At 53.5% G+C, this 22,793-nt stretch overlaps 1 protein-coding gene across 4 annotated transcripts in view; it reads right to left on the bottom strand.

Annotated features, from left to right (window-relative positions):
* RALGAPB (Ral GTPase activating protein non-catalytic subunit beta) overlaps positions 1-22,793 on the bottom strand; it is a 67,078-nt gene that overhangs the window by 18,624 nt on the left and 25,661 nt on the right. Inside the window, exons 10-20 of one of the 4 annotated variants that reach the window (XM_054173435.1) lie at positions 20,391-20,426; positions 17,720-17,921; positions 16,276-16,443; positions 14,879-14,993; positions 13,933-14,080; positions 12,735-12,799; positions 12,468-12,600; positions 9,772-9,893; positions 5,615-5,797; positions 3,202-3,353; positions 1,389-1,576 (exon numbers count right to left, since the gene is read on the bottom strand). In XM_054173435.1, the coding sequence (XP_054029410.1) occupies positions 1,389-1,576; positions 3,202-3,353; positions 5,615-5,797; positions 9,772-9,893; positions 12,468-12,600; positions 12,735-12,799; positions 13,933-14,080; positions 14,879-14,993; positions 16,276-16,443; positions 17,720-17,921; positions 20,391-20,426 (1,512 nt within the window). Of the gene's footprint in view, positions 1-1,388; positions 1,577-3,201; positions 3,354-5,614; positions 5,798-9,771; positions 9,906-12,467; positions 12,601-12,734; positions 12,800-13,932; positions 14,081-14,878; positions 14,994-16,275; positions 16,444-17,719; positions 17,922-20,390; positions 20,427-22,793 lie in introns of all 4 variants that reach the window. The other 3 variants (XM_054173434.1, XM_054173437.1, XM_054173436.1) reach the window with 3 other exon arrangements.

Genomic DNA, 22,793 nt, shown 5'->3' on the forward strand with positions numbered 1-22,793 from the left:
AGCCAAGTCCAGCCAGCTGCCCACAAGCATCCACTTCAGTGAACTGCCTCCAGAGAGACCTGATGGAGATCTGCAGTGCTGCAACTAGCCTTGGGATTCAAAGGGATCTGTAAGCAAGCTGTGTGCAGCAGGAAAAGATAATCTAATCTGAGACTCTGAATGTTGTACAGGTTGCTCAGCAATGCATTCAGCAGAGGATGGGGACTGCTCAGCCAGCCTGAACTCAGCTCAGCCAGACACTGGCTGTGGGTGGACCTGCAGCAATGGCTCCCAGCACCAGCACTGGCTGCAGGATCTAATCAGGGAGGTGAAAGCACAACTTCTCTGAGCCACTTCATGAAGCTCTGCACAAGCTCTGTTTTCAAGACTGGCATCTTGCTGCCAGATGAAGCAAACCTCCCTGTGGCAGAGCAGCACACCTAACACACATGAGCCTGAAACTGAGGCAGCACAGGAGAGCTTATCAACACTTAGGCAGTGCCAAGACACAAAGACCCACAGGGCTAGCAGTCATTCACTTTGAAGCATCACATCATTTGATAACACCTTTTAAAATACAGATTCTTCCTGACCAAAACATGAGGCTGGAACAAGCCCCACTCAGCTATGAAAGCCAAGGACCAGTGAGAGAAGTCCCTCACATCAGGTGTGGCTGAGGGACAGGAGGTACAAGGGCCAAGCTGTAACAGCTCCTGAGTCACTAACTCAATTTGATCTGAAAGTACCCACAGAAACATTGGCTAACAGGGGACCTAGAGAAAGCAAAAGCAAGTGTGCAAGCATACAGGTGCCACATCAAGTCTCTGCTGAGCACTCATCCCTACCAGGCCCTACTACACTCTATTTTCACTCTCATGAGCAGCATGCTTTCAAAATGGAAAGTGAGCACTTTCTTGCAGCTGACTGCCATGGGAGTTCTTGCTGCTGGATGGATCTGATCTGACTGGGGGAAAGATCAGATTAGGACACATTAGGAAGAAGTAAATTCTTTGGACATTAGGAGTAAGTTCTTCACTATGAAGGGGGTGGAACAGGTTGCCCGGGGAGGCAGAGGAGGCCCCATCCCTGGAAACATTTAAGATCAGCCTTGATGGGGCTCTGAGCAACCCCAGCTGCAGATGTCCCTGCTCACTGCAGGGGAGCTGGAGGAGATGACATCCAGAGGTCCCTTCCAGCCCAGTGCATTCTCTGGCTGTGTGAGCTGCATGAGGACAGGCTGACACACACCTGACCATCAGCAGCGTGACAACCACCGGCACCACCGCAGCCCCGACCCCGCTCCACCCCACGGCCACACAACAGGCAAGGCCCCGAGCTGCGCCACGGACCCTTTGCTCTGCAGCTCCACACAGAGCTGTGGGCAGAGGGGAAGGGGAGGCTGCACTCACTCTGCTCGTTGCCCAGGGGCTGCTCCAGCATGGCCAGGATGACGCTGTTGTCCAGCACGAAGTAGCGGAAGCTGTGCTGGTTGATGGTGGGCAGCCGCGAGTACCGGATCAGCGTCGCCTCGTTCACCAGGCTGCAAGGGGACGCAGGGCCACTGGGAGAGGGGAATGCTCCAAGTAACTGCATAATACTGCAAGCCACAAAAGAGGTCAGAGTTAGGACAGCAGACAATGAACTGCTCCACCCAAGCACAGACCTTGGTTCGTGCTCTCCATTTGTACCTTGGTGTCGCCACAAGCCAAGCCTGGCCCCTTCCAGCAGCTCCTCTTCAGCAGAGCAACCCACAGGACAACCACACAGCATGGGACTCTGCCCACAGAAGGAGCCTCCTTTTATCACAGGTGAAAAGCTGCACCCTTCCACAGCTTATCTCCATCCTGATGAGCGCCTGGAGACAATCACCCATCCTCAGCCCATTCTCACACCACCAAGCAGGGCAGCCACGGCAGATGCACCACTCAAGAGTTCACAGAATCTTTTGGCTTGGAAGAGACCTTAAGGATCCTCCAGTTCCAACTCCATGCCATGGGTAGGGACACTTCCCTAGCCAAGGTTGCTCAAGGCCTCATCCAACCTGGCCTTCAACACCTCTAGGGAGGGGGCTCCCTGGGCAGCCTGTTCCAGTAGCTCCCCACCCTCATTACAGACAACTCCTTATACCCAGTCTAAATCTGCCTTCCTCAAGCTTCAGTCCGTTCCCCCTCATTCTGTCATTGCAAGCCTTTGTCAGAAGTCCCTTCCTGGCCTCCTTGCAGGCCCCTTTCAGGTACTTTGCCTTAACTGAAAACCCTTTAAGAAACACTCAGGCTCACACAAGCAGGACTACCACAGATGGAACCTTCCCTGGGAGAAAGCCTCCAGATGTGGTCCAACATCACCTGTGTTGTTGAGAGGCTCCTAGAAGTACTGATTCAAATCATCTGAAGCTGTGCAGGATCTACCTAACAATATCAGAAACTGAAATCTGCTATGGCAGAAGCCAGCAAGGAGTCAGGGTCAGACTGAAGATCAGATGGCCAAGCTGAGGACCTTACTCCTAACACCACTTGACCAAGAGTCCTCCTCACACACTTCTCCACTTCATCCTCAGGGCAGGTGGTTTCACCTCTCTAAATGAGAGCAGGCACTGCTGGGCAACAGTCAAGGTTTGCCTACAAGTTTAAGGAGCAGTTGGTTTTCCCTTGTTTTGACTAACAGTGAAGTTTCTAACACTGTGATTGCAAAGCAGAGCACAACAGCAAGCAGCTATTGCCTGCTGCAAAACATTCATCCCAGCCACCCCCACCTGCCACACTGCCCACCCTGCAACAAAGACCTTCCTCTAGAGCACAGCTCAGTTTTCCTCTCTGTGCTTCCCCTCCCTAACCCTCACATTATCTGCTGCTGCCTTTCCATCAGAGCCTCTCAAACCAAGGCCAATGCTGTGGGCAGGAGACCCCATCCTGCACCAGCTCACAGCTCCTGCTGTGTTACACACCAGACAGCCCCTACCAGCTTCCCAGTCAGTGGCACATCTTCTCAGGCTGGGCAAAGGAGGAATGGAACAACAGATCATTGGGTGTCTGCAGAGGGGGCTGGCAGGGGCTGCAGAGAGCTGGGGCTTTGATCTCCAAGGGCAGGAGGGGCAGACAGCAATCACAGGGATGTTTTTCTGTGGAACAGCTAAGGCAGGGCATGGGACAATGCTGTCCAGGGGGCAAACCAGAGGGAGCTTACTGGCTGGCTTTTCAAATGCCCCTCTGACAAAGCACTTACCAGGTTAGTGTAGCTTCAGCAGCATCCTTCACTCTCATGGATGCAGGGTTTGGCTCTTTATCTCCTTTGTACTTGACCTCTTGCTCACTGTTTTTGGATTTACTTCCTGAAATGCCCAGCTCCACAATCTCCAGGACCTCTTTTAAACAGTCCTAAAACAGAACAGGAACCAGCCTAAGGCAGGAGAACCCTGAGCCATGTCTCCAAGAGCTCAGTGAAACAGCAATACACCCCAGATGAAAATGAAAGTGAGCTCAGAGGTGAAAGTGGGAGATGGTTCTGAGAGGGTGGGAGGAGCTCACCTGGGCTGCAGGGAGGGTGTTTGCTCCATCTATAGCTCTCTGCTCATGTTTGTATTCAAAGGGTGAAAGAGCTCTGCTGAATGCACAGAGTGTGTTTCATTACACAGGTACAGGGCTGCCCAGAGGGCTGCTAAGAGTGCAACCAGAAATATGGAAATGTATTCCAAGAGAGAACAAATGGAGCACTCCAGAGCCTCTCTGCAGAGCTGCTAATTAAGTTCTAAGCATATTAAGAATGAAATCATCTGGAAAATGTAAAAAAATCCTGGTCCAAATCTTTCACTTGCCAACAGCTTTCACAGATGGCACTGGGCTGGAAGGGACCCTCCAAGGGCATCCTGTCCAATCCCCTGCAGGTAGCAGGGACACCTCCAGGTACAGCAGGCTGCCCAGGGCCTCATCAAGTCTGATCCTGAATGCCTCCAGGGATGGAGCCTCAACCACCTCCCTGAGCAGCCTGTGCCAGTGTCTCACCACCCTCCCTGTGCAGAACTTCCTCCTGAGCTCCAACCTGACTCTGCCCTGCTCCAGTGTCAAACCATTGCCCCTGGTCCTATCCCCACAGCCCCTTTGAACAGTCCCTCCCCAGCCCTCCTGCAGATATTGAAATGCAGCTCTGAGGTCTCCCTGAAGCCTTCTCTTCTCCAGGCTCAACAGCCCCAACTCTCTCCAGCCCTCTGCTCATCATCTGGCCTCCTGTGGACCCTCTCTAGCAGCTCCAGGTGGTTCTTGTGCTGGGGGCCCCAGAACTGGAGGCAGTGCTGCAGGTGGGGTCTGAGCAGAGGCAGAGGGGCAGAATCCCCTCCTTTTGATGCAGCCCAGACATGGTCCCTCTGGATGGATCCCTTCCCTCCATTGTGTCACCACACACTTGGACTGAGGGATGCTTTGCTTGGTTTCTAGAAATCTCTTTTCTTGGTGGAACCAATCATGACTGTCACTATGAGCAGCAAGGGGGCTGTGTGAAGTCTAGAAGCCACTTTGGTCAGGTCAGAGCTGAGATGAGGTGTGGCTTTTAGAGGAAATGTGGCTTAGTGAAGTGTGCCTGCAGCAGCAGCTGTACTACATCAGTTACTGCCAGATTGCTATTTCCAGATTCTGGTTTTTCAGCTGTTTGCTTTGTCCTTCTCTCTTTCTCCAGTTTCACTAAGACCAAGATTTTCTTAGAACTATGAAAGCTAATTTTCAAGCTAAAACCACAATTGAGAACTGGTTTGCACTGAAACTGATTGTGACATCCCCAGCAGGCTTCTGAAACAGAGCTGGACACAGCACTGCAGGTGAGGTCTCCCCAGAGGAGAGGGGCAGGATCCCCTCTCTCCATCTGTGGCCATGCTGCTCTGGATGCAGCCCAGGCTGCCTTCTGGGCTGCAAGTGCCCATTGCTGGCTCATGTCCAGCTTCTCACCCACCAGGACCCCAGCAGTGAAATCCACCACAGCATGGTAGGCAGTGTGAGCTTGCAGCCCAGAGGCCAATGGCACCCCAGGCTGCATGAAACAGTGTGGCCAGAGATGGAGAGAGATGGGATCTTGCCCCTCTGCTCTAGGGAGACCTCCCCTGGAGCACTGCATCCAGGTATGGAGCCCTCAACACAGGAAGGACCTGGAGCTGATGGAATGGGGCCAGAAGAGGCCACAAAAATGCTCAGGGGGCTGGAGCACCTCTGCTATGAGAACAGGCTGAGGGAGCTGGGGCTGTTCAGCCTGGAGAGGAGAAGGCTCCAGGGAGCCCTTAGAGCTGTCTCCCAGTACCTGATGTGGCTACAAGAAGGCTGCAGAGGGACTGTTCCCAAAGGCCTGCAGGGACAGGCCCAGGGGCAATGGCTTCAGAGCACAGCAGAGCAGATTGAGATTGGATGTGAGGAACAAGTTCTGCCGCAGGAGGCTGCTGGAACACTGCAGCAGGTTGCCCAGGGAGGTGGTTGAGGCTCCATGCCTGGAGCTATTCCAGGTGAGGCTGGAGAGGACTCTGGGCAGCCTAATCCAGTCCCTGCTGGCTGCAGGGGGTTGGACTGGATGCCTTTTGGGGGTCCCTTCCAGCCCAGCCCAGCCCACGTGTGTCATGCCCAGAGGGAGCAGTGAGGCGTGCAGAGGGGGCTGTGGCCCTCACCTTCTCGTCCAGCATGTCGGGGTGCTCGGTGAGCCAGACGCAGAGGCACTGGAAGGCAGCGACGATCATGGAGTGCAGGTCGCGGGAGTGCAGCGGCGCGGGGCGGCTGCACTGGTAGACGATGTAGCTGCAGACGGAGCTGATGGCGCGCTGCCGGTCCGCGCTCTCCACCAGCACCCGCACCTGCAACGGCACACAGCCCCTCAGCGCCCCTGGGGAGGGTCCTGCAGGGCTGAGCGCAGCCCCTCAGTGCCCCTGGGGAGGGTCCTGCAGGGCTGAGCGCAGCCCCTCGGTGCCCCTGGGGAGGGTCCTGCAGGGCTGAGCACAGCCCCTCGGTGCCCCCGGGGAGGGCCCTCCTGCAGGGCTGAGCACAGCCCCTCGGTGCCCCCGGGGAGGGCCCTCCTGCAGGGCTAAGCGCAGCCCCTCGGTGCCCCCGGGGAGGGTCCTGCAGGGCTGAGCGCAGCCCCTCGGTGCCCCCGGGGAGGGTCCTGCAGGGCTGAGTGCAGCCCCTCGGCGCCCCCGGGGAGGGCCCTCCTGCAGGGCTGAGCACAGCCCCTCGGCGCCCCCGGGGAGGGCCCTCCTGAAGGGCTGAGCGCAGCCCCTCGGTGCCCCCGGGGAGGGCCCTCCTGCAGGGCTGAGCGCAGCCCCTCGGTGCCCCCGGGGAGGGCCCTGCAGGGCTGAGCGCAGCCCCTCGGTGCCCCCGGGGAGGGCCCTGCAGGGCTGAGCGCAGCCCCTCGGCGCCCCTGGGGAGGGTCCTGCAGGGCTGAGCGCAGCCCCTCGGTGCCCCCGGGGAGGGCCCTCCTGCAGGGCTGAGCGCAGCCCCTCGGCGCCCCTGGGGAGGGTCCTGCAGGGCTGAGCACAGCCCCTCGGTGCCCCCGGGGAGGGCCCTCCTGCAGGGCTGAGCGCAGCCCCTCGGTGCCCCTGGGGAGGGTCCTGCAGGGCTGAGCGCAGCCCCTCGGTGCCCCCGGGGAGGGCCCTGCAGGGCTGAGCGCAGCCCCTCGGTGCCCCTGGGGAGGGTCCTGCAGGGCTGAGCGCAGCCCCTCGGTGCCCCCGGGCAGGGCCCTCCTGCAGGGCTGAGCACAGCCCCTCGGTGCCCCCGGGGAGGGCCCTCCTGCAGGGCTGAGCACAGCCCCTCGGTGCCCCCGGGGAGGGCCCTCCTGCAGGGCTGAGCTAGGGCAGTCACTCGGTGTCTAATGAGACTGATGATTAGCTAAGGGGATCACACGTTGTGCTTATCCTATCTTACACTAAAGTCTTACCTCTATCTCAGCCCTGCATTGTGTCCCCCTTCCCCTCACTCTTGTGCTGGGGGAGCAGGCAGCCCAGCCCCTGCCCTAAACCATTACACAGGGCAAGCTCTTGTGACTGCCGCTCAACAGCTGTGGCTGCAAAGATCTTCCCCAGGGGTGCCCAGTGACAGGACGAGGGCACAAACTTCAACGTGGCAAGTTCCAGCTAAACAGAGAGGAGGTGGTCTCCATCTCTGGAGCCACTGCAAACCCATCCTGTGCACCCTGCTGTGGGTGACCCTGCTCTGGCAGAGGGGTTGGACTCAATGATCTCCAGAGATCCCTTCCAAGCCTTACCACTCTCTCATTCTGTGATCCAACAGTGGTGGACATTGAAACTTAAAGAAATGCTGCACTGAGCTGCCACCACACTGCATGGCTTGGCTCCAACAGCAAAAGTGGTACCAAGATGGTTTGAGAAGAAATTAATAGCAGGCTGAAGAAACTGGTGTTTGACACTGAGGTTTTCAGCAAATGTCTCTCCTGTAGCTACAGCAACACATTGTGCACCTCGGGAGCCCCCTCGCTGCCAGGTCACTGCCCCAGGGCTCTGCTCTGCTCACAGAGCTCTCCCCCTGACATTCTGTCAGCACAGGAACTTCCACCAGTGAAAAGGCACCAAAAACTCCTCCTCAAGCAAGCAGATTGGCAAAACAGCCCAAAACACACTGCAGAAGCCTCTCAGCCTCCAGGGAGTGAGGCTCCAGCCTGAGGGCCAGTGAAGGGCCTCCTGCACCCAGGGGTGAGGTCCTACAGCATAAAACTGACCCAAGAACTGGATTGCTCTTCTCTTTTTTCCTCCAGTCTGTGACTTGCCACAGGAACAGCCAAGTTGAACCTGGGGTTTTCTACTCTACAGCAACTGCCCCTGACACACAAAGCTTTCCTTTCTCTCATCCCTGTGGATGGTCTTGCAGGTGACAATGCCAGAGCCAGGCAGCTGTACTACACAGGAGGGTGGGGAGGGGGAAGCAGCATTCCCCTCAAGATGAGCTTCTGGCAAGCAGGTTGGTGAATCAGCATGCATGCAGGAAACAGGGGGCTTAAATTTACCAAGTCCCACCCACAGCCTGGTGCTGAAGGGACACCAGACAGGTTAGCCCCTAACCTGAGAAGAGTTTGGGGACTTGTCACCTCCAGAGGCACAAGAGAACTGATCCTCTGCTCTGCTGTTCTGCAGGGATCTCCTCCCAGCCTCTTTGTGCCAAAGGGTAAACACAGCCAGGATGCCCCAGAGGAGCTACTGTTGCATAGCAGTTATACAGGCTACAACATTTACTATTAGCCTCTGGTGGCACCTGGAAAGATCATCTATTTTCTCATCCCCATCTCACTGCAAGGCAAAAAAAGAACAAAACAACCCTCTAACAACCACCCCAAAATCAAACCCTGGCTTAACCACATGAGCTGCCAGAAGCCCTGGTGGTGTAGGATGCTCTCTGAGACCAAATAATCCCACACAAACTCACTGAAGAACCTTTCCCAATGGATCCCTCAGCTCACACTGCAGAAGTAGACCAAACACCCAGTCCAGCATGGCTCAGTGCTGACTCCAGGCTCCAAAACTGCCTGAGAGGCATATTGCAGAGATCTGTCAGGCTCCTGGGGGAATGTGGCAGAAGTGCTGAACTGTCAGGACAGGTCATTGTGGCTGCTGTAAAATACCCTGGACTCCAGCTAGCAAACATCATCGAGTCCAGCTTTGGGAACAAGAGCCCTCAAGCAGAAGAGGGCATTTTGCTTCTCAACAATAACAGCCCCCTTCCCCCTATCTGGTAGCTTTAGCCCAGTTATCTGCTGTTGGATCAAGGGAACTGTCTGCTGACAAAGCTCTAAAGAAGGTGACACCCCCAGGTCAGAAATGTGGGGTCACTTCCTAAGCTCAGAAAACTATTCTCAAGATGAGAGGAAGTGGAAAAGCAGGCACATTGCCTGCAGAAAGGGCACTTGAGTTATTTAATACCCTGGCATGTTTGCAATCTGCCAGCCAACAGCAGCAATCTCTCTTCTTCCTCCCTCTGGTTGCACAGTGAACACAGAGCAGCCACCCAGGCAAGCAAAAGGATGCAAGATGTTAACACTGGGGCTGGGAACCAATGGCCCAGGCCCCCAGATTGCCACTGGAAGCTTAGCAGCTGTTTGTTGGGTTTTTCCCCAAGGTGCAACTCAGCATGACAGATGCATCCCCCGTGGTGCAAAGCAAACAAACCCCAAAGCCTGGCATGTGGGAATCCAGGAGGAAGGTTAGGAGCCAGCCAGCCAGCTCAACAAAGCCAGCCAGCATCGTGCAGCACAGCCACAGCTCTCTGAAGCAGCCACCTGAGCTCCCCTGCCAGCCCCCAGCACTGCCAGGGCACACAGCACTGGAGACTGACAGCAGGAGGGGAAGCACAGCAGCAGTGCTCTTCTTTCTGGTGCCCAACCAGAGCTACTGCTCATGAAGATGTGCAGGGCAGTGTTCGGAGGATGGAGCCAGACTCTGCTCAGGGATGGCCAAGGACAGCACAAGGGGCACTGGTGGCAAGCTGGAGCAGAGGAGGTGCCAGGGGAAGAGAAGGGAAAACTTTGTCCCTGTGAGGGTGCTGGAGCCTGGAGCAGGCTGCCCAGAGAGGTTGTGGAGTCTCCTGCTCTGGAGACTTTCCAACCCCACCTGGATGTGTTCTGTGTGCCCTGCCCTGAGTGATGCTGCTCTGGCAGGGGGCTGGACTCAGTGATCTTTGGAGGTCCCTTCCAACCCCTGATGTTCTGTGACTGTGTGAACTTGTGCTGACTAACTCAGATGTCTGGTTGGTGGTGTGCCTTTCCCCTACACAGGGCTATAATCATCCTTTGAGAAGAGGCCAGTGCCCACAAAACTTCACCTCTCACCTTTGCCAGTCCAGACAGAAGCTCCAGTGCAGCCAGGGAGATACTCATGTCCTGCCTCCACTGTGAGTTGAGTCTCTGGGTGACCAGGTGAATGCTGCGTATCAGCAGGCCAGCAGCTGTATCTGTATGAAGAGCTAGGATATAACCCCAGAGCACACCATGGGGAGGGAAAACAACCACGGGTTAGTGACAACCAGCAAAGCACAGCAGGAGGCAAAGCAGCCACATCACACACAGCACACCAACCTGCACTGCCCGCTGCAAGTGGGGCCAGGCCCCCTGCAGGGGCACAGCAGACGCTGCACAAACACACTCAGGTTGATTTCCTGCACAAGGCAGTTGGACAACCCCAGCCCCCTGCTGCTCTGCAGCAGCACAGCAGCCAGCCTCAGGCTTTACTGCTGCTGGACTTCAACTGATGCCCTGTAGCCTCAGAAATACAAACAGTGAAGTACATCAGACTTTAGTGCTTGTAGAGCTGGGCATCAGCACTGAACTAGGAGGGCAGTACCTTCACAGGGCAGTACCTTTTGCCTATCCTTTATCCTGCAATCCTGGTATTTAACCAAAGTTGTAGTGGTTAGACAAACACAATGAAAGAATCACTGCTGGAGGAAAAGGGGCTAATTATTCCTAGACCTTAATGCTCCCTGAACCTCCAGCTCAAAATGAAAGACAGAAAATGTATGTGGCATCACCAGTTCTCACTTCAAAACATCAGGAACAGCAATACTGTGTCAGAACTGAGGGAGGCAAAGGGATCTCAGAAACAAACCTGCTAGGTGAGTGGCTAGGGAGAGACATGAGAGCTATGGCAGCTGAGGGCTGACCTTCCCCAAACTGACATCACCATCTACAACCAAGAGCTAAGGGCAGTGTTCCACCAGCAGCAGATTCTGCTGCAGTTCAGCAGAAGCCCCAGACCATCCTGTTCTCAATTTTCTCTTGTTTGAAGCAGAAACACAGAAATCTTCCTCACACATTTCTCACAGCCTTGCCTTCTGTACCCAGCAAATGTTAAACATCCAATAGAGTCATTGTATTATCATTAAAATAGATCTGAAGTGATGCCATGGTTCGAAGGCCAGTAACACATGTATGAAATGCTTTCTGCAGCCTCCTGAGTGGATATTTTCACCAGCACTTCTCAATGAACACCCATAGGGATTAATTGCAACTCAAGTGGTATGCTGGCAATCACCACTTTCATCATTACAAGCAAACAAATCCTGTAGGGCAGGCACCAGCATGTTCATCTGGAACCCCAGGGTACTAAAATCTTCCCTGCCAATCTCTTTCCTTAGTCACAGACCTAGAGATAAACCCTCACAGATGTGTGGTTGGTGAGAGCAGACCTGCCAGCCTCTGCTGCAGCAGACCAGAGGTGAGCTGTCCTCACAGTCACTGGGGCAGCAGCAGCTGAACTGATGAAGACTAAAGCAGCAAATGGAACTGCAGGATCTCAACATCAGGCAGCTCCAGGAGTACATGGATTTCATCAGAGGCTCAGAAATGCACAGTGCAAGACACAGCAAACTGCAGTTAATGACTAGATTCTTGTTATAACAAATAACACATCACAAGCATTCTGCTCCCTTCCTCAGGGGAAACAGGAGTCCCCCAAATGCACTTGAAATGAAGTTTAAGAAGAGGTGCTGCAAATGTCAGGGAAGCATTTGGAATGCCACCAAAATGAACCAGCTGACACTTGCTGTGTCCCATGTCAGAGGTGCTCATCATGCACCTGACACTCTTGTGTCCTGGGGAAGGGAAGGAATTGTCACTGGCCCCTATCCAAGCCAGGTCTGGAGAAGATGAGGACATTCCACCAATGTCCCAGATGAGCATCCCAACTTGGTTAACTCATCTAGTGTCTACAAGCAACCTGGCCTGGCTCAGCAGGAGCAGGGCAGTGATGGTGCCCCTGGACTGGGCCCTGGTGAGGACACCTCAAGTCCTGGGTTCAGTTTTGGGCCTCTCACTCCAAGAAGGACATTGAGGGCTGTAGCAGGTTCAGAGAAGGGCAACAAAGCTGGGGAAGGGTCTGGAGAACATGGCTGGTGAGGAGCAACTGAGGGAGTTTAGTCTGGAGAGGAGGAGGCTGAGGGGAGACCTTCTGGCTCTCTCTCCAACTCCCTGAAAGGAGGTTGGAGCCAGGTGGGGATTTGTCGTCTCACCCAAAGAAGGAGTGATAGGACAAGAGGGAAAGGCCTCAAGCTGCACCAGGTGAGGTTTGGGTTGGATATTGGGAAAGATTTCTTCCCTATAAGAGTGGTCAGGGATTGGAACAGGCTGCACAGGAAGGTGCTGGAGTCCCCATGCCTGGAGGGGGACACACATTCCAGAAATGTGTGGCCATGGCACCTGGGGCCTCGGTGGTGCTGGGTTGAAGGCTGGACTGGATGATCTTAGAGGGGTTTTCCAACCCCAACAGTTCTGTGACTCTGTGATTATTGTTCATGAGAGCTTTGCCTCTTGAAACAACAAGTACCAGAGCAGCTGCAGACACCTTTCCCCTAAGCTTTTCCTCTCTGCCTTCTCAAGTAAGCAGAGCCCTGAGCGTGCTCCAAGCCCCCACAGCCGAAGGGCACATCCAAGCACAGGCTGGCGGTGACCGAAGGGGCTCTGCACCCCTACAGGCAGGTGTGAGCCCAGCCTGGCACAGCAGGGCAGGCTTTGTCCAGAGCTGTCCTTACCATAGTCCCTGAGCAGGGCCTGTGCTGGCCTCTCGCTGTCGGGTGTGGTGGGCTCGGTGCTGCCGCCGCTCGCGGTGCTGATGCCGCTGTTGGTGCGGCTGTGGCTCTTCAGCAGGTGGCTCTCACCGCCGTTCTGCAAGGGCAAAGGGGGTTTGAGCTGTGAGAGGGCTGCAGAGCTCAGCTCCCTGCACCAGAGGATGGCCTCAGACACAGACAAAAAGCTGCCCACGCCTCAGGATGCTCGCCGGGGCCTGAGCTGGCACTCACCGTTTCCATCTGGCAGCCAATGGCTTCCAGCAGTGCTGAATCCTGGACGATGTTCAGCATTGCACCTGCAGAACCAGACACAGAGAGGTCACCAAAGACTGCAGCAGAGCACTGACTGCTAAGAGCTCCAAAGCAGCCCTGGAGGTCTAACACACAGCACGGCCATCCAGGTTTAGAAGAGCCATTAAAGTTTCAGCAGTCACTGGAGCTGCCTGAGGCTCAGCCAGCTGCAGCGAGCTGGCACTGACTGCCTTCAGCTACTTGAAAAATGCTTGGACCATAAGTTTTCCACTTCCTCAGCTCAGAGGCATTTTGGTTTCACCAAGGGGCTGCAATTCCTCCTTTTCATAGAATCACAGAAGGGCTCAGATTGGAAGGGATCTCAGAGCTCACCTAATCCAACCTCCCTGCCAGAGGCAGGGACATCTCTCAGCTAGACTTGATTGCTCAAGGCCTCATCCAGCCTGGCCTTGAACACCTCCAGGAAGGAGACATCCACAGCCTCCCTGGGCAACCCATGCCAGAATTTCACCACCCTTGTACTGAAGAACTTCTTCCTCAGCTCCAGTCCAACCCTGCTCTCCCTCATCTTCAACCCATTCCCCCCCTTGCCCTGTCTCTAGACACCCTGTAGGATCCCTTCAGCTATTGGAAGACAGCTCTAAGGTCCCCCTGGAGCCTTCTCTTCTCCAGGCTGAACACCCCCAGCTCCCTCAGCCTGTGCTCACAGCAGAGGTGCTCCAACTCTTGGCTCATCATTGTGGCCTTCTTTCCTCCCTTCAGAATGTGCTAAATTGAAAAGCTGAGGTTACCTTTAAGAATTTTGCACCATTGAGACTCTGTGGCTTTGCAGAAAAAATTAACAACAGCTTTGACTAAACATGAACTCAGCTTCCTAAAGCAGGAGGTCAGTTCATAATCTGAGGTGGGACACATCAAGAGTTATCCACAGCCTGGGAGTTATCCACAGCCTCTCACTTGCTGTGCTTCGTTTTCCATCAGCGCCCCAAGCACAGCACTGAGAAAGCTGAAGCTCCAAGTGCTCTCATGTGAGGCTTTTCAAGGCCACACAGGTGACAAGCCCCCAGGAATTTCATCTTCCTTATGGCAAAGCAACACATTGCCAGCACCACACATCATCCCAGGCCAGATTAAGGCAGACACTTGTGGAACACAGCTAACCAAAAGCTGAACTGACCCAGGATCATTTGAGTGTTGTTGGGATCGGTTTCCGTCTGCAGAGCTCCTATCAGGATATTCACAAGCCTCAGCTTCAAGGACAGGAAGGTTACTGGCTTATCATAAATGGAGCTGTCATCATTGCTGAACTTCCCTTCCAGGACAACCTGAAGGAAAAAGACCTTTTTGTCAGTATCAGTCCCAGATCACTCCGTGCTCTTGGCTTCTGCAGTGAATGCACACAGCATCCACTGCTGCAGCTCCTACAGCAAGCCTTACCTGTGCAGACTTGCTGTAGGAGCTCCAGTGTCTGGCAGGTTAAGGGAAATCAAAGGTTAATTGGAATAACCACAAAGAGAGTCCTAAGGGTATGGGCAGGATGTCCCAGGATGTTGTAAGCTGTCATTCTCTTCCATTTCCTGGTACTCCTCTCTGAGGGAGGTGCACAGCCAATACCTCACTCTCCTCTCTCTCCTCAGGCAGGGCACAGGCTCTTTCCTCATGGTCTGTGGGGCAGGTGGCCTTCTGGCTGCCAGGGAACTTCCAGCCATGCCACAAGGCCTGGAGAAGCCTGCAGTGGGCCTGCTCTAGTGGGGGGTGGTTCGGCTGCTCTTGGGTCTGCTGAGGCTAAGGAGGGTGGAGATTTCTGGAGGGCTCTGGCCTGACAGGCCCAGGTGAGGGACTGAGCCTGGTTCATCAATGCAATCCTTTCATCTGAATACCTTTTGAATAGATTTGTAAACAGAAATTCCGTTTAAGCACCCAATCAGCCTGGAGCATCTTTACTGTACCCCTTGGAACAGGGGCAAATACTCTTTCCTGTCCTTTTGCCCTGGGCAGCTGGTGGCTCAACACTAGGACACAGTGCTAAACAGAACACCAGGTACAACCCACAAGTTATCCAAACCCCACTCCAAACCAGCCAGGAAAACAAAGATGGAACTGCCAAAGTGGTCATTTACTACCTCAGACTTTATGGTTCCAAAATGATGGGGGAGAGGCAACAGAGACAGCAGGATGTTAATCGAAGCTCTTCTCAGCTCTGTGGGGTTTACATAGATTTTAAACTTGGAGAGTTCTCTGCAAATCAAAGCACCACACAGTTAATCCACTCTGCACAGGCATCTGGAGCCAAACTTCATTAAGTTAAACCTAAACCCACAGCCACCCCGTGGTCCTGCCTGATCTGCAGTACACCATGCAGCTGTTTCTTTCATTTCAAACAGCAGCAGCAGCACAAAGAGCTCAGCCTAGGGATTCTGTACCCCAGGTACCAGCAATGAGCTGATGAGAGCATTGCTCACACACTGCATGCTCAAAGCAGGGCTTTCAGTCATGAGCTCAGTGCTGCTCAAGGCCACCCAGCAGTACCACAGCCCCAAAGAGCAGCCTGATGCACACAGTGCAAACTGCTTTGCAAATGATCAGCTTTGTGCAGGAGCCACCAGCAAATTTTTCTACTTAAAAGACCTATCCAGAAGTAACAGTGGCTCAGGTTTAAACACAGCAGAATGAAATGCAGTACCCAGACAAAGCAGATGATGAAGCAGCATCTACAGAGTAGTGCCCTCAGCAGTGTGCTCAGAAAGCTCTAAGAAGTGAGGGCTTCACAGACTCACAGAATGCTTTGGGTTGGAAGGGACCTTAAAGCTCACCCAGTTCCAACCCCCTGCCATGTGCAGGGACCCCTCTCACCAGCACAAGCTGCTCAAGGCCTCATCCAGCCTGGCCTTGAACACCTCCAGGGAGGAGGCAGCCACAGCCTCCCTGGGCAGCATGTGCCAGTCTCTCACCACCCTCACTCTAAAGAACTTCTTCCTTATCTCCACTCTCAGTCTCCCCTCTCCCAGCTCAAAGCCATTGTCCCTTGTCCTGGCACTCCCAGCCCTTGTCAGGAGTCCCTCTCCAGCTTTCTTGTAGGAGCCTTCAGGTTCTATCTCCTGGTTTAAGAAACAACTCCACTTTCAGCAGGCTAAACAATCAGTTTTTCTGTTTCATGATGTGTCAGGTTACTCCAATGAATTCAGCACAGCACAGCACAGCACTGATCCTGTGAAATTCACTCCAAAATCAGCGGGCTTTCAGTCTACCTGAGGGGAATCCTCCTTTCCCCTACTGCTGCAAACACTGCTGCCCACCAGGGACTGTGGAGACAGCTCACACACTGTTATTGCTTGAAGGAAAACTGCACTCAATGAAATTAGAGCTTATGAAGTGTCTCTGTGGTCACCACCAAACACAGCCACACCGTGGGGCCCACAGTACAGAACTCCTGCAGTGAAAACTACTCGAGGGCAACAGAAACCCCAGCAGACAAACACCTCCCCCCACTGCTGCTGTTGGTATGGAAGTAGCAATTCACCTGTCAGGTAGAATAGTCTCCAGAGCCGAGATGAAGTAGGGAACCACAACATCAATCCCTTTCAGGTCACAGCAGAAGAGAGGAGGGGAGTTCAGGATGACGCTGGCGAGCACAGGGTGGCAAACGAAGTCTGCTATCTGCAAACCCTGAATTAAAAGCATGTAAAATCTGACAAAGAGAGAGAAGATTCAATCATTTGCACATGAAAGGCAGCAGCATCCCACACAACAAGAATCTGCAGCCACTGCCTGACCTTTGCTACAGAAAACAGTAAGTTTCCAAATCAGGGCTAGAAAATGTTTGCATGAGCATCCCCTTCAAGGTACTTCAGCAGCAGCAAGGCCAGCTGCCCAGACAGTACAAACCCCCACAGAGCACGTTGGATTTCAGGTGAAAAGCCAGCACAGCTTTACTGAAACCTCTGGCTTGGCTCACGCTGACTGGGAGCCAAGCAAACATAGCCCAGCTGGCTGCTAACACCCCTGGGATCATGCACACTCCCACTGCTCCCCCAGGTAAGGGTGGGAGCAAGACCTTGATTTCAACTCCCAACACAAGAAACAGGTGAAAGCTCTCAGGGTGGGGAGCAGGACAGGACAGATTGACCAGGAAAACGAGACCAAACATAGCCAGAGAGAAATGCAGGCAGGCAGGACCCACAGGCCTGTGGTGAGTTTCTCTGGCAGCTTATTTCACACAACTTTTCTACCCCCTTTACTGCATCCTCTTGGTTTTGTTCCTTTCAAAAGGCTTCCAAACACAGGGGAACCTCACTGCCTGGGCAAGAGAAACACAGACTCTCCAGGTACAACACTACCACATGCAACAAACACAAAACTTCAGACTCCCAGGAAGCTTTGATGCCATCTGGGACAAATGCATCCCAACAGTTTGAGAGTCATCATTTCAGGCTGTCTCTGCCTGCAGCCTTTGCTGCTTCCTTTTGTAACAAAGATCTGGCAAAAAAGGTGCACTGGGAAGGGCAAGATTGACTTCTTCTGACCAAAACTGAACACAGCTGGGGTTCAGAAGACAAATGTTTAGAATAATGAAAGGTTAGTGCATGTCCAGAGAGGGAAAACCCAAACCACCAGCACGTTCCAGCTTTGTGCTAGGCACCACAAGGCCCTGCCTGGGCAAAGCCTCAGGGCTGCACAGGGACTGCTCCCACCTCATGAAATTCAGTGACAAGTTAAAAACAAAACACAACAAAACAGGCCCCAAGAAACCAAAAGGTAGGAAAGTATCAACAAGACAAAGCTCCTTCCAGCTGGGAGGCACTTCAGGGCCCTTCCCTTCAACTGGAACTGGAAGAAAACCCATGAAGGCCAGCATGGTGAGCAAGTGAAAGGCAACGGCTGCTAGCCAGGGCCGGCTGAGCCAGCAGCAGAGGGCTCTGCAGCAGGAGGCCAGGGCAGCACAGCAAGGGGCAGGCGGTCAGTACCGGGACAGGTAGGCCGGCAAGATCTCCTCCCCGGTCTTCTTGCTACAAAATATCCTGCAGAGCGTCCCGCAGGCCTCTGCCCTTCCTGCCTCGTAGTTGTCGGGGAACTCGGCGGCGTCGAAGGCAGGGTTGGAGGCCATGGTGTCTGTGGAGAGCTGGGACCCCTTGCGGCGGAACTCCACGCTGGCTTGGGTCGCTATGGCTGGGAAGAGAAACGGCAGCGCTTCAGTGCTGGGGCCGGGGGACACAACAGGCTCATGGGACCCTGGACACAAAGATCAAGTCAAATTTAGCAGTCATCATGGAGCTCTTGGGTCACTAGGTTGGAGTCCATGCCCCTTTTGGAATGTTTGGGGGGGGTCACTGTTTCCTTTATCAGGATGACAAGAAGTGACCTTCGTATCCTAGAGCCTGTCCCAACCTTCGGCTGCACAAAGACCTTTCTGTCCAGCAGCAGCTTCCTGCCCTGCCTGGGGAACAAGGACCTTCACAGATCAGGTTGGGTGGGAAGGGACCTCGACCATCACCCAGTTCCAAGCCCCTGCCATAGGCAGGGACCCCTCCCACCAGCACAGGCTGCTCAAGGCCTCATCCAGCCTGGCCCTGAACACCTCCAGGCAGGAGGCAGCCACAGCCTCCCTGGGCAGCCTGTGCCAGAGTCTCCCCAGCCTCACTCTCAACAATTTCTTCCTCCTCTCCAGTCTCAATCTCCCCTCTCCCAGCTCAAAGCCATTGTTCCTCATCCTGGCACTCCCAGCCCTTGTCCAGAGTCCCTCCCCAGCTCTCCTGGAGCCCTTCAGGTACTGGAAGCTGCTCTAAGGTTTCCCTGGAGCCTTCTCTTCTCCAATCTGAACAGCCTCAACTCTCCCAGCCTGGCCCCACAGGGAAGGTTCTTCAGCCTCTGAGCATCTCTGTGGCCTCCTCTGGACCCTCTCCAGCAGCTCCAGGTCCTTCTTGTGCTGGGGGCCCCAGAGCTGGACCAAGTACTTCCCCTGGCTCTCATCTCCAGAGGAGTGCATTTAAGGAACCATTCACATGGTGCCATTACTGCAAGCTCCAAGCAAGTGCTCAATTTTCAGCAGGCCCACTCACCCCTCACACTCTCTGCACACCAGCTGCTCTGATCCCATCTTGTTGCATGAACACACTTAGTAAAACCAGTAACCAAAAGGTTCTGAGGGCCCCCATCAGAAAGAGAAGTTTGCCAAAATCCACTCCCCCAGTTTGGTGCCCATCTGCTGAGACTGCAAATGCAGCTGGGGTCAGGCAGCTTCCACACAGCAGCCACCCTCTCCCACTCCCTGTCCCACACTGTGCTCACAAAGGCTCCCTGCAGGATGGTTCTGCCAGTCCAGGCCAGTTAAATTCCCATCTTTCTACAGAGCTTTCTGCTCTCCCCTCAGACAGCAGTACCAAGAGCACAGGATGCAGGAAGCTAAATGCTTTGCTGGCTCCACCCTTCTCTAGAATCATGGAATTGTTTGGGCTGGAAAAGATCTCTAAGATCATCCACTCCAACCAGCAACCCAACCCCACCATGGCCATTAAACTACATCCCAGAGTGCCATAGCCACAGGTTTCTGGAACACCTCCAGGGGTGGGGACTCCACCACCTCCCTGGGCAGCCTACTCCTTCCCCCAGGATGTCAACCAAAACAACCTCTCCTACTCTCCATGGAGGGGGATTTGCCCCCTTGGTTTTGGTGCTTTCCTTAGACAAGCTCACTCTTGGGTCACTAATGGAGGAAAGAGCAAACAACTTCTTCTTTCTAGCTAAGACTACCCTGATTTGCAGAACTCTTCTAAGCTGCAGAGCCAAGCAACAGGCAATGCATGCTCCTAGCAGGATCACACCCAGCACCAGGGAGCTTCCTCCACCTCAGGCCTGGCACACTGAGGAACATGAGGTTCACAATCAAGTCTTGGAAACAAAGGCCCAGGAGCAGCTGGAACACTTCTGAAGTTATGGGGGAGGGCTTGTTGTTTGTCTGGGGGCTTTTGGGGGGAGTTTGGATGTTTTGGGGTTTGGTGCCTGGGTTTTTTTCCCCCCCCTCTCATTTTTGTTTGTGGGTTTGGTATTGGGTTGCTTTGATGTTCTTGTGGGGTTTTGTGTGGTTTGGTTGGTTGGTGTTGCTGTTTTTAAGGGAGCATCCTAATGCCAAGTGTCTGCTCAATTGGTTTTGCTTGTGATTACTTGTTTCACCTGCTGTTACCTCACAAATTTTCATGACAGAAGCAGCAAATAAGCACAAATCTTTATGCATCTTCCCATGAGCCATTTTTTGTCCTGAAGAAGCTATCCAGCAATATATTGTAGTTGGAAAATAAAACACTACATGCAAATGCATACAAACCAAACACTGGGTCTGTAAAATAAGCTTGAAGGAAAACAAAAAACCAACAAACCATGGTTAGTGCAAAGTCCTGGAACTCATGGCATGACCACAGACTAAAGGACAGAAAAGATGGGACTGATTCAGGCAGATTAATTTGCTTTTGCCAACAATCCTCCCCATTCAAAACCACACACACAAAGAAAATTACAGCTCTTTTTCAAGTAAAAGTGCAAAAGCTACAAGGGACAATGAGGATGAGCTGCCAAAGGGAGGATGGGTGATGGGAAAAGAAAAGCATGACTGCAATTAAGGCAAAGCTACTGGTTCCTACTTACAAGATTTATAAGAAAGAAGAATTTGGATAAAAGATGCTGCAAGATAATAGAAATAAAATGGAAACAAATCAAAGGACAGCAGTAGTTATAGTACTTTTAAGATGGTGAAATTGTAATATAATTTCAGAGGCTTTTAGCTTTTCTAAAGAACAGATCAAAAGCTTTATGCTACAGCAAGCTCCTTAACCACCCAGGACACCGGCGTCAGGCCCAGCCTTGGGGCTGGGAAAGCACCATGCAAAACCAGGAACAAGAGCTGAGCTGCAGTGCACATCTGGCCCTCACAGGGATGGATTAACCCTTCCCAGCTCGTGGACACTGCCCTGTGCTGCACCAGGCTGTCCTAAGGCTTCTGTGCCTCGGGGGGTGTCTCGGGGGGGAGGTCACTTACCTGCAGAGGCTCCTCACGGTGCCGCTCCTGCTTCCCAGCCCTCAGCTCCGGAGGGCATTACAGCTGTGTCTTCCCTAAGCCAAGCTGCTAACAGCCAGCACACCCAGGCATGCCTGCTCCTCACCACCAGCTCAACCAACAGTCTTTCAAAGCACAAATAAAAGGTACAACCCTGCCAGAAATACCAACATCCCCAAAACAACCTCCAGAGGAAGCAGCCAGGGAGGACTCCAGTAGCCAGGTAGCAGGAGAGAGCACCACCACCTTGTAAGGAAGAGCTGCTGCTGTGTGTGCAGGCTCTGACCAAGCCCCTCATTAACACTCAAGATGTCCATGGTCAGGGCTACCTACAGTTTGGTTCTAGCCCAGAAACGCTGTTTGGGACATTAATATTAATGACAGCAGGTCCAGAAGAGATGAGGGCAAAACTATGCCCCAGACTCTCCCACTGCCAACAGCAGCTGGGTGCTGCCAGCCAGCCACCTAGGTAAGACTCCTGCAAGCTGCTGTAAGATGCAGCTGGTAGGTTTGTTACAGCCTGCTCTAGGTATGAGGGCTAAGAATGACCCCAGCTCACTGGGATTCAGTTGCTGGAGTGCTGCCAGGAGGTATTCACCAGTTCCTCCCAATTCTCCCGAGGTGAGGACAGGAACTGACAGCAATGTGCATGGCGTGGCCAAGCTTCTCCAACCGCCACAGCTCCTGCCAGTGAAACTCAACCCAGCACAGGCACAGCCCTGAGAGCTGCCACACCTGGGGGTGTCTTCATAAAGGCTACACAGTGAGGTTCTCATGAAGGCATCACCTCAAGAGCCAGTCACAGGGAGCTACTTATGCCACACTAGTAGGCAGATAAATACCACACAGCCAGCTGATTGCAAAGGCCACACCAGCAGGATCCAGCTCTGCATTTTTGAACAGATCATTTTTCCTCTTGCCACAACACTGAGTAATGCTCATCAGCTGCCTGCTATCATCATCAAGGTCTCAGTGCAGAAACTAAAAGCTGATAGAGGATGCAAGACTGTTGGTTTGCTTCACAACCCTCTGGAGGACAGAGCTCAAAGAGCAAACAGGAACTGCTCTCCAGGTGAAAAACTCCACCAGGACTCAGACCTAAAGAGATGACCTCCAGCTCATCTCATGGGAGAGTACACTCCTCTCTGTCCCCAGAGACAGATAAAAACCACAGCAACCACAAACATGAAACACCTATACTCATCCAGAGCTGTGCAGGGGTAGTCCAAGCAGCTCACCAGTGAAGATCACAGACAACTGCCCAGCAGTGGGGCAGCAGTTACACTGACACATCCACAGAGGAGCTGAGGCTGTAAAGAACCTCTGGAGATTCTACAGCCAGCTTCCCCAGGCAAAGAAGGGTCAGGTGGAGCAGCCACCCTTTCACCCTTCATCTCAGAAACTACAGAGAGCTGCACATTTTCTTCCACCACTTCCACTTCCTTTCTAGGTTAAGCAGTTCAAGATGACTTGTGAGACTCCAGGTCAAGAACAAAAGCAAGAGCAGACAGGTAGTCTTTTACATCAGCCTTGATCAGCTGCTCTGTATTTCCTAAAGCTCCTCCAAAACACTTGTAAGATGGGAGGAGGACACTGTGCTAGTGCCTGAGCACTGGCCAGGCTCATTTGGAAGAGCAGAACTCAATTCTGAATTGGAACTTGAGACCAGCACAGCTCACCACAGGGTCACTTGTCAGGCACTCACCAACACCTCTACAAGTCAGGGCCCATGGGCTCTCACAGAGAGCGTGTCAGATGACAGCAGAAGGGTGAGAAACATGCACCAGAAAACACAAGTGTCCCAGGCAGGAGACTTCTCTGCAGGACCAAGGAGCAATCTGTATCAAGGTATTTCAGCTTTCAAAGTGGACCTCCAGCCAGAAACAAGACAGAGCAAATCACAGCAGAGAGCTATGAGAGAACAAATCTGTAACTGCAGGTTAGAAGAGTTGAAAGCTGCTGAGATCTCACAGAGCTGCAGTGCCAGATCTGAC

The sequence above is a fragment of the Dryobates pubescens genome, chromosome 26 (genome assembly GCF_014839835.1).
Source record: "Dryobates pubescens isolate bDryPub1 chromosome 26, bDryPub1.pri, whole genome shotgun sequence".
Classification (NCBI taxonomy): domain Eukaryota; kingdom Metazoa; phylum Chordata; class Aves; order Piciformes; family Picidae; genus Dryobates; species Dryobates pubescens.